This window comes from Anolis carolinensis, unplaced genomic scaffold (assembly GCF_035594765.1).
Source record: "Anolis carolinensis isolate JA03-04 unplaced genomic scaffold, rAnoCar3.1.pri scaffold_11, whole genome shotgun sequence".
Lineage (NCBI taxonomy): Eukaryota > Metazoa > Chordata > Lepidosauria > Squamata > Dactyloidae > Anolis > Anolis carolinensis.
In genome coordinates this window covers 20,929,921-20,948,999 of record NW_026943822.1, presented here as the reverse complement: position 1 = coordinate 20,948,999, position 19,079 = coordinate 20,929,921, and the positions used below count along the sequence as shown (strand labels likewise).

At 42.9% G+C, this 19,079-nt stretch overlaps 1 protein-coding gene across 1 annotated transcript; it reads left to right on the top strand.

The window, feature by feature from the left end:
- The first annotated feature begins 1,188 nt into the window (after positions 1-1,188).
- On the top strand, positions 1,189-17,574 carry LOC100567684 (cytochrome P450 1A5). Its single transcript, XM_003228773.4, has 7 exons — positions 1,189-1,347; positions 2,588-3,452; positions 4,319-4,424; positions 6,592-6,681; positions 7,041-7,164; positions 15,047-15,133; positions 17,237-17,574. The coding sequence occupies exons 2-7, from the start codon at positions 2,604-2,606 to the stop codon at positions 17,538-17,540; spliced, it is 1,560 nt and encodes a 519-aa protein (XP_003228821.3). The 5' UTR covers positions 1,189-1,347; positions 2,588-2,603; the 3' UTR covers positions 17,541-17,574.
- Positions 17,575-19,079: the final 1,505 nt, after the last annotated feature.

Genomic DNA, 19,079 nt, shown 5'->3' with positions numbered 1-19,079 from the left:
CTATGGACAACGCCGGCTCTTCGGCTTGGAAATTGAGATGAGTACCAACCCCCAGAGTCAGACATGACTGGACTTAACTTCAAGGGAAAACCTTTATCTTTACCTTTTTATCACACTGCTTTCTTTGCGATGTTTGTTCCAGGGAAGTTTGCTTTTGCTTTCCTTAGAGATAATAATAATAATAATAATAATAATAATAATAATAATAATAATAAAAGGCCACCCTGCTGGGATCTGCACACATCATCCGAAAATACATCACACAGTCCTAGACACTTGGGAAGTGTCCAACTTGTGATTTTGTGATATGAAATCCAGCATATCTATCTTGTTTGCTGTGTCATAATAAAATAACAACAACAACAACAACAACAATAATAATACACTTTATACACCCCCGTGGCGCAGCGTGTTAAAGCACTGAGCTGCTGAACCTGTGGACCAAAAGGTCACGGGTTGGAATCCGGGGAGCAGAGTGAGCGCCCAGTGTTAGCCCCAGCTTCTGCCAACCTAGCAGTTAGAAAACATGCAAATGTGAGTAGATCAATAGGTACTGCTCCGATGGGAAGGTAGTGGCACTTCATGCAGTCATGCCAGTGGCCACGTGACCTTGGAGGTGTCTACGGACAACGCCGGCTCTTTGGCTTAGAAATGGAGATGAGCACCAACCCCAAAGCACCCCTGACAGATTGCCATCCAGCCTCTGTTTCAAAGCCTCCAAAGAAGGAGACTCTACCACACTCCGGGGCAGAGAGTTCCACTGCTGAACAGCTATTACAGTGAGGAAGTTCTTCCTCATGTTCAGGTGGAATCTCCTTTCCTGTAGTTTGAATCTGTTGTTCCATTGCGTCCCAGTCTCCAGGGCAGCCGAAAACAAAGCTTGCTCCCTCCTCTCTATGTCTTCCCCATACATCTTGAGACATGGCTCTCATCATGTCTCCTAAGCCACTCCTCATGGGGCTTGTTCTCCAGACTCTTGATCAATTTAGTCTCCCTCCTCTGGACACATTCCAGCTTGTCGACATCTCCCTTAAATTACGGTGCCCAGAATTGGAGTGAACTTAGTGACTGGCCGAAGTGGCACCTGTTCCCTGATTTCCCCCGAATGCCAAGAACTTGAGTGTTTTTATTGGATTTGCTCCAGTTGTTTGTCGCCGTAACACTTTGGCTGCAGAAGAGGAAATGGGTTAGATAATCCTCCTTTGGACTCGAGGGCATAAAATGCTCCCTTACCTTGATTGGAAAATATATAACCCCTATCAGTGGAGAAGAAGCATCTAAAAGGATTCAGCCGAAGAGTTATTGGACGCCAACTACATATAAGATTCTTTCATCTGAGGAACACAGGTATTTATTGATTTACATTGTCCTATGTAATCATTTTGTTATTATTATTATTATTCTCCAGCTGGTAATGCCTGTAAGATTCAGGTTATAAGGAAACTTAGGACATTGGGTGGGATACAAGAATGAAGTTATTATTATTGTTATTATTATTATTATTATTATTATTATTATTATTATTATTATTCTCCAGCTGGTAATGCCTGTAAGATTCAGGTTATAAGGAAACTTAGTACATTGGGTGGGATACAAGAATGAAGTTATTATTATTATTATTATTATTATTATTATTATTATTATTATTCTCCAGCTGGTAATGCCAGTAAGATTCAGTTCATAAGGAAACTTAGGACATTGGGTGAGATACAAGAATAAAGTAGTTATTATTATTATTATTATTATTATTATTATTATTATTACTATTATTCTCCAGCTGTTAATGCCAGTAAGATTCAGGTCATAAGGAAACATAGGACATTGGATGGGATACAAGAATAAAGTTATTATTATTATTGTTATTATTATTATTATTATTCTCCAGCTGGTAATGCCAGTAAGATTCAGTTCATAAGGAAACTTAGGACATTGGGTGAGATACAAGAATAAAGTAGTTATTATTATTATTATTACTATTATTATTATTATTATTATTATTATTCTCCAGCTGGTAATGCCAGTAAGATTCAGTTCATAAGGAAACTTAGGACATTGGGTGAGATACAAGAATAAAGTAGTTATTATTATTATTATTATTATTATTATTATTATTATTATTATTATTATTCTCCAGCTGGTAATGCCAGTAAGATTCAGTTCATAAGGAAACTTAGGACATTGGGTGAGATACAAGAATAAATTTATTATTATTATTATTATTATTATTATTATTATTATTATTATTATTATTATTCTCCAGCTGGTAATGCCAGTAAGATTCAGGTTATAAAGAAACTTAGGATATTGGGTGGGATACAAGAATAAAGTTGTTGTTGTTGTTGTTGTTGTTGTTGTTGTTGTTGTTGTTGTTATTCTTCAGCTGGTAATGCCAGTAAGATTCAGGTTATAAGGAAACTTAGGATATTGGGTGGGACACAAGAATAAAGTTATTGTTGTTGTTGTTGTTGTTGTTGTTATAGTTATTGTTCTCCAGCTGGTAATGCCAGTAAGATTCAGGTCATAAGGAAACCTAGGACATTGTCTGCATATGCTTTACTCTTCATATCCTTGCCTGTCTTTTGTCAAGTTTTAATAGGTCTACAATGCCCACCTTGGAGATGTCATCCATGGAAAGCCTGAGCCATATCACAGCAACGGAAGCTCTCATTGCCACGGCTGTTTTCTGTTTACTCTTTATGATTGTCAAGTCCTTCCGGAACCGGGTTCCTTATGGCCTGAAGAAAATCCCGGGGCCGATGGGGTACCCACTCATTGGCAACATGTTGGAGTTGGGGAAAAACCCCCACCTGAGCCTGACACGGATGAGCCAGAAATACGGAGACGTGATGATGATCCATATTGGCAGCACACCCGTGTTGGTGCTGAGTGGGCTGGAAACCATACGGAAAGCCTTGGTGAGGCAAGGAGCTGAGTTCTTGGGACGGCCGGACCTCTACAGCTTCCGTTACGTGGCCGACGGGGAAAGCCTGGCTTTTGGCCACGATTCGGGAGAAGTCTGGCGCACCCGGCGGAAACTGGCCCAGAATGCCTTAAAATCCTTTGCTGCTTCGCCCAGCCCCGTCTCACCTTCCATATATCTCCTAGAAGAGCATCTCTCCAAAGAGGTTGACTACTTGATCCAGAAGTTGCAAGAGGTGATGCGGGAGAAGAAGTCCCTGGACCCTTACCGATACATCGTGGTCTCCGTGGCCAACGTCATTTGCGCCATGTGTTTTGGCAAACGTTACAGCCACGACAACCAGGAATTCCTCAGCATCATTGACGAGAGTGAAAAGTTTGTGGAAGTGGCTGCCTCGGGGAACCTTGCGGATTTCATCCCGCTGCTTCAATATCTCCCGATGAGGAGCATGAAGATGTTCAAGCAATTCAACGAGAAGTTCACTGTTTTCTTACTCAATATGGTCAAGGAACACTATGACAGTTTCAGTAAGGTAAGGAAGTTAGGAATTAGAACATCTTCTTATGTTAAGTGTGGGAAAGTAGGACCCATGGAGAGGACATTTCCATATATTTCTGTTCCTCTGGGCCATTTTAGGTCTAGGAATTGCCTTGCACTTTTGGCCCAGATCTTTTTGGAGCCAACCCAGGATTTTATCAGTATATTTATTAGGCATGTCCGATCGATGAAAAAAATATTTCAATTCTCGTTTGTAAAGTAGGGGGCGCTGGCGCTTCGATATAGAAAGTATTTCCGATTTTTTCACCCAAAAATGTCGGATATTTCCGAAAATTCGTAATGATTCTAAATGTTTCTAAAATGGCGGACGCGCATGCACAATCGCCCAAAAAAAAAAAAAGGAAACCGGGGGGGGGGGGGGGGGCTTTTACAGGGCTCTCCCGCCCTCATTTCTTGAGCTATTTTTTTGGGTGAAAAATTCGGAAATACTTTCTATATCGAAGCGCTGGCACCCCCTACTTTAGAAATGAGAATTGAAACATTTTTTCCATTGATCGGACATGCCTAGTAGCTAGATGTCCATTTCGAGGTTGGAAAAACGGGCTTGTTGTTGTTTTGAACAGTTCTGCATGGCCCTGGCAATTTATGACAAAAATGTAGTGCTTTCCTTAGATGCTACTGGGAGAGGAAAGCCATTGTTTGTATTGAAACTGAGCAGAGAAAAAGTGGTCCAAAGTATCTGGAAACACTGAAATCCAGTAGAAATTTCATCTACTCATTAGAGAGCAGGCAAAGTACATACGTCGTTGTGAGTTCCTTGGAAGAATAGTAGGTGCCGTTGTTACAAATTGCTATATGAATACGATCTGTTCGGATTAAGGTTTTGTTTTTGTTTTTCAGGATAGTATCCGGGACATCACCGATTCTCTCATTGAGCAAAGCCAGGAAAAGTTTCAGATCTCCTCTAAAAAAATAGTCAACCTTGTCAATGACATCTTTGGAGCTGGTAAGGATGTCTTCTAGAAACCAAAGGCTAATTTGTAGACAAAACTATGTTTAGATCAAAATACGGACTAGACTGAAGGGAGTGAAGACCTCTCCTGGATCCAATGAAGCAATCCTAATACTGACCATCGTGTCTACCAGATTTTTACGACTACAGGTCCCACAGTACAACATCTTTGGCACTGTTGGCTGGGGTAGATGGGAGCTGGAGTCCAAAATATCTGTACACCACCTATGTTTGGCAGATGTTTCTCTCTTTTTTTAAATTAAATTTTTATTGGTATATATGAAAATTAAATACAACAAAAGAGTGAGAACAATGTTTGTTTATAGAAAGTGAAGAAAATAAAGAAAATTTAAAAATCTACTTAGAAGAGAAAAAAAGAAAAAGTGTAGGAGGCATAGAGAAGAGGGTAAAAAAGGGAAAGAAAGGAGAAAAAAATTAAAAAACAACAAAAAAACCCCCAAAACCCATACATACAGTAGAGTCTTACTTATCCAACGCTCGCTTATCCAACGTTCTGGATTATCCAACACATTTTTGTAGTCAATGTTTTCAATACATTGTGATATTTTGGTGCTAAATTTGTAAATACAATAATTACTACATAGCATTACTGTGTATTGAACTACTTTTTCTGTCAAATTTGTGGTATAACATGATGTTTTGGTGCTTAATATGTAAAAGCATAACCTAATTTGATGTTTAATAGGCTTTTCCTTAATCTCTCCTTATTATCCAACATATTGGCTTATCCAACGTTCTGTCGGCCCGTTTACCTTGGATAAGTGAGACTCTACTGTATATATAAAAATTGACTTCCATCTTCGCCTTTGCGTTTCCAGTTCTATAATAAGAAAAGAGGATAAAAATAAAAAAAAAATAAATCGACCTCTTTTTGGAAATAGTAAGGACAAACCCAAAAAAGAATGTTGTCCTTTATCTTGGCTGAGTCAATGATTCTTTACTTTTTCATAAAATACTAAGAAAAGAGACACAAAAGAAATCGTCCTTCTGTTCTTTAATTGATATCCTTCAACTTCTTTTCCTTTAAAATTCTTTAGACCAGTCTGTGTATTTTATTGGGTTACCTGTATTTTTCTTTAGAAAAAAAGTTAATTTATCCATGTTGCAGTTGTTTCTCATATGGGCCACTTTAATCCAAATATTGTGTTGAGTTGAGCAACACATCTACTCTGAGGTTGAATATAAACATTACAAGAGCTATCAAAAATGTTGAATACCACATGTAAAAACGTTCCACACGGTGGATAGCTTTTTTAACATTCTTTAACCTCCCATAAATAAATAAATCTGGTCAGGAAAAACCATAGGACAGGATTGCCTTAAATTACAGTTGACTTGAAGGCATCTAACCATATATCAAGTGAACACCAGAGTCCTGGTAGGGCTTGCAGAGAGAAGACCGTGGGTTGAAATCAATCTGAATCAATTGTTGAGACAACAATTCTGCAAAACACCTCGATTCAGTGGTTTTACACTAGGTTGTGCTCTCAATAAGATTCAAGCCTACTCCCTCGCCAACAATACATATAAATTAAGGAAACAGACTAATTGGGAGCCGGTATTAAATTATCTTTAAAAAGAGAAAATTAAAATAATAACTTGAGAAAAGTATAGAAAGGGCTCAAGATATAGAGCTTCCCTGGACCATGAAGAATAGAAACTCCCGGAGACAACAATGGCAAAAGAATAACGGATGCCAAGTCATTTTATTATTATGATTTCTTTTTTGTTTTATTTTCATTAAATCTCTTTCTTGTTTTTCCTTCTTTCTTCTTCCCTTTTCTCTGCTTTCTTCCTTTGTGTTTATAAGATTTCACAGTGGATTAGGGATGCTTCTATGATCAGTTGTTAATCTCAATTGTTTTTTGTTTTTATATTTTCTTTTATTAGTTTATACTTTGTATTAGGTATCAGGGTTTTTTTTCTGTATTTACCTTGCTATATTTCATTTTAATTTTGTTATATGTTTGTTCTTTGTTGTTTGTTTGGTTTTTTTGCTTTTCCTTTTCCGCCCCACTATTACCTGTGTTTATATTTTTCACTACTATGTGCAAAACAACCAATAAAAACTATTATTAAAAAAAATAAGATGTAAGCCTTTTCTTCATTTTAATACTATCCTTTCTGTGTGTTTTGATAGGTTTCGACACAGTGACCACAACTTTGTCCTGGTCACTCATGTACCTTGTCACTCACCCTGAAATTCAGAAGAAGATCCATGAAGAAATAGGTAAACTTGGCCTTCTATCATCATGTAGGTTTCCAAACCCAGTGGTAGAAGATACTGCCCTGTTGTCATTGCAGATGAACAATTCAGCCAGATTAACTGGGAGAAAGATGTCCGTAGCATAAGATTTTCTAGATAATATATGCCATCGGATGTCTCAATGTGGCCTTGGAAGATTCAGCCTTAATGCAGATTTGTTAGATTAGGAGAAGATTCCTAAAGTGTTAGCACTTTTGGATGGAGAGTTAAAGAGCACTGAGTTAAGAGTCAGTCTCCTTCAGTAAAGCATGCATCTTGGAGTGTCTGGTTTGATTGAAGAAGACTGGATTCCAATGTCTTTCTCTCTATTCTCCAACCTGTAGATGAAGTCATTGGCAGAGAACGAAAACCTCGGCTGTCGGACCGACTTCTGATGCCTTATACAGAGGCCTTCACCATGGAAGTGTTCAGGCATTCCTCTCTTCTCCCTTTCACAATTCCCCATTGGTAAGTTCTCTTCTGCGCCCATATATGTGGAAGGCATCAAACACTATCTGATGTTGTTCTTGTGCCGTCGCGCCTGAGGCTATAACTCTTGGCGAAAGAGGCATGGACATGACATCTTTCCCCAGGGGATTGCTTCTTGCCCTCCTTTTGGGAAACTGGAACTCCCAAGGACCAAAACACTGTAGATAACTCAAAACTGGTTTTATTGTTCACAAAAGGTTATCCCAATAAGCTGGAAGTTTCAAAGGGGTAAATATACATTATAGTCTTTGGTTGTCTTAAGTCCAAGGAGCTCTGCAGCTGAGAAGCTTTTCCAGGTCCCTCTTTCTCAATGGCTGTGAATGCCGGAGTGTGATGAACCATGGGCCTTGTAGTCCTGCTCAGGACATTGTAATCCCTGATGAAGATGAAAACTTGGGTTTTTTACCTTCCCAGTCTGAACTGGATTCCTCTCAGCCAGATCCTTCCCAGGCAGATCTGGAAACCTTGCACCTGCAAGAAAGTTGTGCCCCAGAAGTATGTCAAACAACCCCAGAGCCTACTTCTCCCGTGTTCTTGCGCCGGGAGTTTTGTAAACAACAGAGAAGTTTGGATTCAGCTTCGCGCAGGAGTGCGAGGATAGCAGCTAAGAATGTTGCCAATTAACATTGGTTCTCGTGAGAATCTTTAAGGAGTTTAACATCTGGTCTCAGAGTTTAGCTTTCGTTTCTGATTCCCAGAGAACCGCTTTGGTGAGAAGGTTGGACTCTATATAGGTGTTTTGCCCGCGTAGCAACTTCGCGGAGTCAATTCGTCAGCCTACGGAGCGAGTTGTGTCTGGACAGCGCGCTCCGATTCAAGCCTCGCTTCAGCTCAAGCCTTGCCTTGCTATCCAGCCTTCGCCTTGCTTCCCAGCCTTTGTTTACCTACGGACTTTGCCTTGTTTCCCAGGACTAATCCTTGCCTTGTTTCACGGATTTTACCAAGTTATTCCACGGACCTTGTTCTTGTTCTTAGTTACCTTGTTCCACGTTCAAGCCTTGTTTCAAGTATCAAGTTATTTCCTAGCCACGCTCAAGTTTTATGGACTAAAGGACCTTGTCATCTCCCCTCACTTTGCTTGGCAAAGTGAGTGTTTCGGTTATTGGATTACAACTTTGGACCTTAATATTTCTTATTGGACATTGCTTTTTTGGACTAATTCTGACCTTTCCTGAAGGGTCTAATTCTGGACTATTTTCTATACTTGTTTTTATTAACTTTATATATTCCTTCAATAAAGATATTAGTTAGATTCTGGCCTCTGTGTATGGTTATTGGTGCCTCTGCCGCCTGGGTCGTGACAGTTTGACTCCGCCACCCATAAGCACCAACTAACCGAGGCCAGGATGTCTACCGGAGCCGCGCCGGCTGGACAGCCGCTCAGCTACACCATCAGCAAGGACGAAGTGGACCGCATCCGTGACAGACTCAACGCGCAGGATGGAGAAATAAAAGGGTTGAGGGAGCGCGGAGTTCGCCTCCCGGCCATGGCGTTGCCTACCAAGTTTTCTGGAGAAGCTGCTAAGGTTCATGTTTTCCGCCGCCAATGTCAAGCTTATCTAGAGGCCCGTGATGCCGAGTTTCCCCAAGAAGACATCAAGGTGGCGTGGGTCTACAGTCTTCTAGATGGACCAGCGGCTAGCTGGGCGACGGCCCTGTTTGATCAAGCCTCCCCCCACCTAAATTCAGCACAACGCTTCTTGGATCACCTTAAGGAGACCTGGGGAATCGAGGACAATTTGGAGGCAGCCGGTCACAAACTCCGGCGCCTCCTTCAAGGAGACAGACCCATGTCTCAGTACATAGCCGAGTTCCGCGTGCTGGCCCACAACACCGGCTGGAACGATGTAGCCCTCAGAGGACAATTTCGGGAGGGTCTCAACATTGAAATGCTGGAAGAAATCTCCAAGGTGGATCCTCCCCAGACCCTCGAGGCACTCATTGATCAATGTTTACGGGCTGAAGTCATGATTGCCAACAGGAAACAATGGGTTCGAGGCCAGGGCGGTAGAGCCGGGGCAAAACCCCCCGCTTCCGCCAGTGTTCAGCCACGTCCGGTGTGGAGACCCCCGCCGCCAACCCCATACCCCAGAGGAGGCGAGGAGGTGCCGATGCAGTTGGGCAATGTGCGTCCCAGACTAGATGCCGCCGAGAAGGCCCGTCGTCAACGCTTGAACCTCTGCTGGTACTGCGGGAACGGGGGCCACTTCGCCAGAGAGTGCCCAGCCAAAGGGAAGCCTGCCGCCCGTCTTGCGGCGGCGTCCTCCACGGAGTCGAAGGCGTCTGAGCCGACTGGCACACAGCCGGCGGGGGAAGCCAACGACCGGGTGTAGAGAGGCTCGCCAACCCGGTCAAAAAATCCATCCAAGAGCCGCCAACCGGGGTCCTGTTCCTTCTCGTGGTCACATTATGGTCAGCAAAAAGGGGACCCGTCATGATCCACGCCATGATAGACTCTGGAGCTACCAACAATTTCATCGATAGAGAGTATGCCGACTCTCTGGGATTACAATATCATGATTTCAAGAATGCCCGTGTGGTGCAAGCCATAGACGGCCGTCCCCTCAAGACGGGCCCCGTAAGCCAGTGGTCGGAACCCACCAGGATGTGGATAAGGGAACATATGGAAGAGATTTCCTTCTTTGTTACCGAGGTTCCCCATTTCCCTGTGATTTTGGGAATTCCATGGCTGACACTCCACGACCCTAACATCTCCTGGTCCAACAGAGAACTGCAGTTTGCTTCACCGTACTGCCAAAACCATTGCCTCGTAGCCAAGGTATGCCATGCTACAGACTCCGAGCCCATCATCACCTTGCCAAAGAAGTACTCCGAGTATTGGGATGTATTCAATGAGAAAGAAGCCGAAAAATTACCCCCACATAGACCTTATGACTGTGCCATTGACTTGGTGGAGGGGGCCCCGATCCCGCGAGGGCATCTCTACTCCCTGACGGAACCAGAGCAAGAAGCTCTCAGGGAATTCTTAGAGACAAACCTTCGCAAGGGGTTCATCAGACCCTCTCAATCCCCAGCCGCCTCCCCAGTGATGTTTGTGAAGAAGAAGTCAGGGGAATTACGCTTGGTGGTGGACTACAGAGCATTGAACAATATCACCAAGCGGAACAGCTATCCCCTGCCCTTAATCTCGGATCTACTGGACCGACTTCGAGGAGCCAAGGTCTACACCAAGCTGGATCTTCGGGGGGCTTATAATCTAGTTCGCATCAGAGAAGGGGACGAGTGGAAGACCGCCTTCCAGACTAAATTCGGATTATTCGAGTCCCGAGTTATGAATTTCGGTTTATGCGGAGCTCCCGCAACGTTCCAGCATTTTGTCAACGATATTTTTCAGGACTATCTAGACAGATTCTTGATAATCTACCTGGACGATTTTTTGGTGTTTTCCAGATCACAATCAGAACATGAGAACCACGTCAAAATGGTGTTGCAACGATTGCGGGATCATGGACTTTATGCCAAGCTAGAAAAATGCGCTTTTGATCTACAAGAGGTAGATTTCCTTGGCTACCGCATCTCGCCTCTAGGGCTTTCCATGGATCCAGCCAAAGTTTCAGCAGTATTGGAATGGCGGGCGCCAACTAACAAGAAAGAGGTGCAGCGTTTCTTGGGGTTCGCGAATTACTACCGCAAGTTCATTCCAGATTTTGCCCGCTGGTCCGACCCCATCACTAGCTGCATCCGTGGAAAGCAGCCTTTCCGCTGGACTGATCAAGCAGAGAAAGGGTTCCAGCAACTGAAGAAACTATTCACCTCCCAGCCAATTCTACAGCACCCAAATCCTGGAACCCCTTTTGTGGTGCAAGCGGACGCCTCTGATGTGGCAATTGGGGCTGTACTCTTACAACCGGTGGGAGATCACCTCCATCCCTGTGCCTTTTATTCTCGTCAACTAACCACACCAGAGAGGAATTACACCATTTGGGAAAAAGAACTACTGGCCATAAAGGCAGCCTTTGAAACTTGGAGACATTGGCTAGAAGGGGCCAAATTCCCCATTGAAGTCCACACTGATCATCGTAATCTAGAACATCTAAGAACTGCCCGCAAACTAAATCAGAGGCAGCAACGTTGGGCTTTATTCTTTGAACGTTTCAACTTCCAGATCCATTATGTGACCCCAGCTCAAACCAAGCAAGCAGACGCCCTGTCACGTAAACCGGAATACGCTGCAGGACGCAAGGAGACCTTTGAATCCCAACTGCTACAACCTGAGAACTTTGCCACGCTCACAGTGGGGAACACCAAATCCAGTCCCATTGGTTCAACTTCCCCTACTCCAGGACCCATCTGTGCTCAAGAAATCAGGGCTAGTCAGCAAGCAGATGCCTGGGCGCAGGACCAACTTCGCCAAGGTCTGCATTTTCCCTTTTCGCTTAAAGATGGGCTGCTCTGCTATAGAAATCATGTTTATATCCCACCCGGACCGGGCAGGGAAAAAGCGCTTCGTCTGTGTCATGACTGCAAACCAGCAGGACACTTCGGACTATTTAAAACCATGCATTTGATCCTAAGAGATTTTTGGTGGCCCAAGATCCGCAAGGATGTGGAAAAATATGTCAACACCTGCCCAGTATGCCAGCGCTCCAAGATACGAAGGGAGAAGCCCTCAGGGCTTTTACACCCCCTTCCTACCCCATCTCGCCCATGGGAAATAATTTCCGCGGATTTCATCACTGACCTACCACCTTCCTGTGGATTCACCACGATCTTAGTGGTGGTGGACCTATTCACCAAGTTAGCCCATTTCATTCCCTGCGAAGGCCTCCCCACGGCCAAAGAAACTGCGGATCTATTTCTTCAGCATGTTTTCAGACTACATGGATTGCCCAAGAGTTTAGTCACAGACCGTGGATCTCAATTCACCTCTCGTTTTTGGAAGGCACTACAAAAACTACTGGGCATAGACTCTCGCTTATCTTCAGCTCATCATCCCCAAACAGATGGGCAAACGGAACGCACTAATGCCACTTTGGAGCAGTATCTTCGCTGTTATGTAAACTACCAACAGGACAATTGGGCTTCTCTGTTACCACTGTCTGAGTTTGCCTACAATAATGGAGTTCAAGCTTCTACAAAAGAAACGCCGTTCTTTGCAAACTACGGTTTCCATCCACGTTTCTTTCCCCCTGTCATTGAAACTTCAGAAGTTCCCGCAGCAGAGGATTGGCTGCAGGAACTCACAGCGGTGCAACAACTTTTGCTCCAGCAACTGGACCAAGCCAAGGAGGACTATAAACGCCACGCTGACAAACACCGCCAGCCGGGCCCCGAAATCAAGGTAGGAGATCGGGTTTTTCTGTCCACTCGCTTTCTGCCCTCCCACCGCCCATGCCGGAAGTTAGATGCCCGCTTCATTGGCCCCTATCCAGTGGTGGCGCAATTAAACCCCGTGACTTTCAAACTCCAACTTCCGCGTTCAATGCGCATTCACCCAGTGTTTCACCGTTCCCTGCTCCTTCCGGCGGATGGTGTGCGTCCTGATACAGACCAACCGGCCCCCCCTCCTGTTTTGAAGAATGGGGAGGAGGAGTTCGAGGTTGAGGACATTTTGGATTCTCGCTTTCATCGCCGCCGCCTACAATATCTCATTGACTGGGTGGGTTTTGGGCCTGAGGAACGCTCTTGGGAAGACGCCTCCACAGTCCATGCTCCTGATCTAACCCGTCGCTTCCATCTGACCTATCCCACCAAACCGCGACCTCGCGCCTCGGGGAGAGGACCCCAGTTTGGGAGGGGCCCTGAGGAGGGGGATAGTGTGATGAACCATGGGCCTTGTAGTCCTGCTCAGGACATTGTAATCCCTGATGAAGATGAAAACTTGGGTTTTTTACCTTCCCAGTCTGAACTGGATTCCTCTCAGCCAGATCCTTCCCAGGCAGATCTGGAAACCTTGCACCTGCAAGAAAGTTGTGCCCCAGAAGTATGTCAAACAACCCCAGAGCCTACTTCTCCCGTGTTCTTGCGCCGGGAGTTTTGTAAACAACAGAGAAGTTTGGATTCAGCTTCGCGCAGGAGTGCGAGGATAGCAGCTAAGAATGTTGCCAATTAACATTGGTTCTCGTGAGAATCTTTAAGGAGTTTAACATCTGGTCTCAGAGTTTAGCTTTCGTTTCTGATTCCCAGAGAACCGCTTTGGTGAGAAAGTTGGACTCTATATAGGTGTTTTGCCCGCGTAGCAACTTCGCGGAGTCAATTCGTCAGCCTACGGAGCGAGTTGTGTCTGGACAGCGCGCTCCGATTCAAGCCTCGCTTCAGCTCAAGCCTTGCCTTGCTATCCAGCCTTCGCCTTGCTTCCCAGCCTTTGTTTACCTACGGACTTTGCCTTGTTTCCCAGGACTAATCCTTGCCTTGTTTCACGGATTTTACCAAGTTATTCCACGGACCTTGTTCTTGTTCTTAGTTACCTTGTTCCACGTTCAAGCCTTGTTTCAAGTATCAAGTTATTTCCTAGCCACGCTCAAGTTTTATGGACTAAAGGACCTTGTCATCTCCCCTCACTTTGCTTGGCAAAGTGAGTGTTTCGGTTATTGGATTACAACTTTGGACCTTAATATTTCTTATTGGACATTGCTTTTTTGGACTAATTCTGACCTTTCCTGAAGGGTCTAATTCTGGACTATTTTCTATACTTGTTTTTATTAACTTTATATATTCCTTCAATAAAGATATTAGTTAGATTCTGGCCTCTGTGTATGGTTATTGGTGCCTCTGCCGCCTGGGTCGTGACACGGAGCAATCCTCAGCCTCAGTCCAAATGGCCTATGTTTGAAGACACAGTCTTCCTCTGATGCCAAAAAACTGATTTGAAGGCGCTTGAGACTCCTCAACGTTGTCCAGGTTGGCCATGAACATGAAGCACAAGTCTCAAGGATAAGAACCTCAGAATTGGTGCTGAGAGGTAACTTATTCAAGGGCTTTTAGAGCCAAGTCTCTCTCTCACGTCCATCCAATAGAAAGCTTGATGGTGGAATGAAAAAAGAAACACTGTCCTACTCCAGGAAAGGGTGGAGTCAAACAATTGAGCTGAGGGAGCAATATAACTGGTGCAAACATTGATTGACAGCTATAAATAACCAATCAATCCAACTACATTTACAGGGTAAAGGCAAAATCAGGCATGATACAACAATTCAAATCTTGCAACTTACAGTTCGACGTATAGGTGGTGCCACTCGAGCCATTACAGTTCTGCTCAGGTCTTCCAAACTCTGGACCAGGTTTCCCCAGTTTTTTGTGGTAAAATTAGGTGCCCCGGCTTATATTAGGGTCGGCTTATACTCGAGTATATACGGTATTTGTCTTTTAGCCGTTGACAGTATTTATAGTCCTCTTCTCCTATTAGATGGAGAATGCATTGTCTGTAACCCTATTGTGTAAAACTGGTGGGAAATACAGTTCTAATGGATATGTGGTCACATACCTGTTGAATAATTAAGTGGGTGGTGATGTGTAACTTGACCGTGTGACATCCATGACAAGATTTCAACATTCATTTTTATCCCTGGTCTGTGTGTGTATATTTCGAACATAGAGCAACGAGTCAAGATTAAAAGCCTCGTGTGAGTTTGGATGAAAACTGAATCAGAGTGTTTTTCCTAAACAGTGAGCAACACAAAGTCAGGCGGTGTAGTTATATTCTGCTAACAACTCATCAGCACTCTGTTGTATATGGTTCATTTTCGTGTTTGCCTATGAGACATTCAGTCCATTGCGCAATGTATCAATGTGTGATTGGGAAAACTATAAATCACACACCTATCCCGCCTTGACATTTCCAGCACATTTCAAATTAGTTGACATTCCAAATAAATAATGCCATTCCTATTTCTGTTTTCAGCACAGTCAAAGAAACCTCTCTCAATGGCTACTACATCCCAAAGGACCTCTGTGTCTTTGTCAACCAGTGGCAAGTCAACCACGATGAGTAAGTCTACTTTGGAGAACCAGAGACACTTCCATCCAGAGCTTGGGTGAAATTCCTCTTGTGGGCTACAGCTCCCAGGATCCCCAGCCAGCTTGTGGAGATTCTGGGAGTTGTAATTCTTCCAAAAGGAACTTTTCCGAGATCTAATTCCCATCGACCAAATGAACCTTGTGTATACTGGTGGAAGCTAGTAGTTTCAATACTATGGACTCTGCTCAGGGCTTTAGTCCAAACTTTAACATAGCCACCCAAGAAGCTAAGTTGCTTGGAGAAATAGCTAGGATTTATGGATAAATCAAAAACCCAGAGTGAATTAAACTCCCTGATATGCAGGACAGTGGTGTGTGCAAAACAAAGGTGCCAAGATAGTAGGAAAATGGCATATGATCACGGTTTCTTTGGTTTCTTTGTTTATTTATTTATTTACAGTATTTATATGCCGTCCTTCTCACCCCAAAGGGGACTCAGGGTGGATTACAATTCACATATACAGTAGAGTCTCCCTTATCCAACACTCACTTATCCAACGTTCTGGATTATCCAACGCATTTTTGTAGTCAATGTTTTCAATATATCATGATATTTTGGTGCTAAATTCGTAAATACAGTAATTACAACATAGCATTACTGTATAATGAACTACGTTTTCTGCCAAATTTGTTGTATAACAGGATGTTTTGGTGCTTAATTTGTAAAATCATAACCTATTTTGATGTTTAATCGGTTTTTTCTTAATCTCTCCTTATTATCCAACATATTCACTTATCCAACATTCTACCGGCCCGTTTATGTTGGATAAGTGAGACTCTACTGTACATAGCAAACATTCAATGTCATTAGACATACTGTAGAGTCTCACTTATCAAAGCCTCGCTTATCCAAGCCTCTGGATAATCCAAGCCATTTTTGTAGTCAATGTTTTCAATATATCGTGATATTTTGGTGCTAAATTCGTAAATACAGTAATTACAACATAACATTACTACGTATTGAACTACTTTTATGTCAAATGTGTTGTATAACATGATGTTTTGGTGCTTAATTTGTAAAACCATAACCTAATTTGATGTTTAATAGGCTTTTCCTTAATCCCTCCTTATTATCCAAGATATTCGCTTATCCAAGCTTCTGCTGGCCCGTTTAGCTTGGATAAGTGAGACTCTACTGTACGACATAGAGACAGACACAGAGGCAATTTAACATTTTCCAGCTTCCGGCTTCATGAGTGTATGCTCGATTCTGGCCACAGGGGGAGCTGCCGCTTCACCATCCACTTGTGACACCGAGTCCTTGATGGAGTACTTCCTCATTCCTTTGCGAACACTGCTGGCAATTTTCTCTTATGGTTCCATAAATTCATTAGCCTCCCCGCATAAAGCGGTACCTAAATTTCTTACTCGACAGATGCAACTATCTTTTGGGCTGCATAGGTCAACAGCAAGCTAGACTATTAATTTGTTACTGTTATTTGTTTGTTTTATTGGGCCAGGCCCCATGTAAGCCGCCCCGAGTCCCTTCGGGGAAATGGGGCGGGGTATAAAAATAAAGTTGTTATTATTATTATTATATTATTATTATCATTAATGGCCGGGAGCTCACTCCGACCCGGGCTGACTTTGAACTCATGACCTAAATTTCCTACTCAACAGATGCAACTATCTTTTGGGCTGCATAGGTCAACAGCAAGCTAGACTATTAATGGCCGGGAGCTCACTCCGACCCGGGCTGACTTTGAACTCATGACCTAAATTTCCTACTCAACAGATGCAACTATCTTTTGGGCTGCATAGGTCAACAGCAAGCTAGACTATTAATGGCCGGGAGCTCACTCCGACCCAGGCTGGCTTCGAACTCATGTAGTAATTTATTGCAGCTGGCTGCTAACCAGCTGCGCTACAGCCCGGTCTATCATGAGTGGTTACTGGTATCTCCCAGCCCAATGGAGCAGTGAACTCACTCCAGGTTTTAGTCAAAGAGCAATCCAAGATGCGGCACTATAACGCAACACCTTTAAATATTGAATGAAATCATGGAATGGATTTCATATTGCCAGAACCCACCAATGATGCCGATGTTGGTCATGATGCTCCTACTCTTTTGCAGGAAGCTTTGGAAAGACCCCTCTTCCTTCAACCCGGAGCGCTTCCTTTCCGCCGACGGCAAAGACGTCAACAAGGACGAGAGCGAGAAAGTGCTGACCTTTGGTCTGGGGAAGAGACGATGCATCGGGGAGCAGATCGCCCGATGGGAGGTCTTCCTCTTCTTGACCTTTTTGCTCCAAGAGTTGGAATTCAGCGTCAAGGAAGGCGTGGAAGTGGACATGACTCCCCGCTACGGCCTCTCCATGAAGCACAAGCGGTGCCCGCATTTCCTAGTCAAGCCACGGCCCCCAAAGAACGCCAGCTAGTGAACGACGAGTCAATAAAATCCATTGAAATTTCCGTGCAATGATATCTGCAAATGTAAACATACACCCAGATACACCATGCGTCTCAATTCAGGACTAGAAAAAACTTTCCTTGCTAAGTGCATCTGCCACATTGCCAGGTGGGAAAATCAACAATTCGGTAATGATCCAAACATAACTGCATTATCAAGCCCCAAAATACACATGTATGTAAACATCTATGGGACCACACTGAGCACCTTTATCTGTAATGTCCCGTATTTTGGATTTCCCCCCTAGATTTTGGAATACTTCCCTTTATATAATGAGATCTTAAGAGCCACAGTGGTACAATGGGATAATAATAATAATAATAATAATAATAATAATAATAATAATACTGTAATAATAACAACTATATTTTTGTACCCTGCCTCCATCTCCCCGAAGGGACTCGGGATGGCTTACATGGGGACGAGCCCAATCAAACATAGTTACCGTATATACTCGAGTATAAGCCGACCCGAATATAAGCTGAGGCATCTAATTTTACCACAAAAAAACTGGGAAAACATTGACTCCAGTATAAGTCGAGGGTGGTAAATTTCAGAAATAAAAACAGATACCAATACAATTACATTAATTGAGGCATCAGTAGGTTAAATGTTTTTGAATATTTACATAAAGCACAAATTTAAGATAAGACTGTCCAACTCTGATCAAATCATTATTCTCATCTTCTTCCATGTAAATGCCTTTATGTATCCTTTTAATAATAATAGAGTAAAATAATACATATAGTAATTATTATTATTATTATTATTATTATTATTATTATTATTATTATTACAGGAAAATAATACATGTAGTAATAAATAGAGTAAAATAATAAATGTAATAATAATAAGATCAGAATGAAATAATAAATGTATTATTAATAATAATAAAAATAGAGTAAAATAAATGTAATAGTAGCAACAATAATAGAGAAAAATAATAAATGTACCATATATTCTCGAGTATAAGCTGACCCAAATATAAGCCAACCAGGATCCTCACCCGAGTATAAGCCGAGGGGGGCTTTTTCAGTCTTAAAAAAAGGGCTGAAAAACTAGGCTTATATTTGAGTATATACAGTAAAATATAAAATATGAACATACTAAGTACACACATGGTACATAGAAGTGCATAAACAATAACATAAAAACAGAAAAATAGGAACATTATAACAAAAATAAATCAACCACCAAACCAACCCATAAAGTTGAAATAATTGTCAATTCCTAGGCAGTTAAACCCTTGTGCCGGCTGAACTGCTGACCTGAAGGTTGCTGGTTTGAATCCATGGGACGGAGTGAGCTCCCGTCTGTCAGCTCCAGCTTGCAGGGACATGAGAGAAGCCTGGCTTCATACACAGCCATCCCTTAGGCATCAAAGCACTAAAAGCACAGGAAGAATGCGAAAAAATTGTAATTTCCAGATGAGCTACAGGTGGCACTGTTGCTTCATGCTCGATTCTTTTCATCTCCCAAAAGAAATGGTCCTTTCTTAATGCACATT

What these genes read in the sequence shown, in the direction of transcription:
- LOC100567684 (XM_003228773.4), top strand. Translation starts at nt 2,604, where the DNA reads ATGCCCACCTTGGAGATGTCATCCATGGAAAGCCTGAGCCATATCACA. An exon ending in ACTATGACAGTTTCAGTAAG is followed by an intron (nt 3,453 to 4,318) that starts GTAAGGAAGTTA and finishes TTTGTTTTTCAG; the next exon opens with GATAGTATCCGGGACATCAC. An exon ending in TGGCAAGTCAACCACGATGA is followed by an intron (nt 15,134 to 17,236) that starts GTAAGTCTACTT and finishes ACTCTTTTGCAG; the next exon opens with GAAGCTTTGGAAAGACCCCT.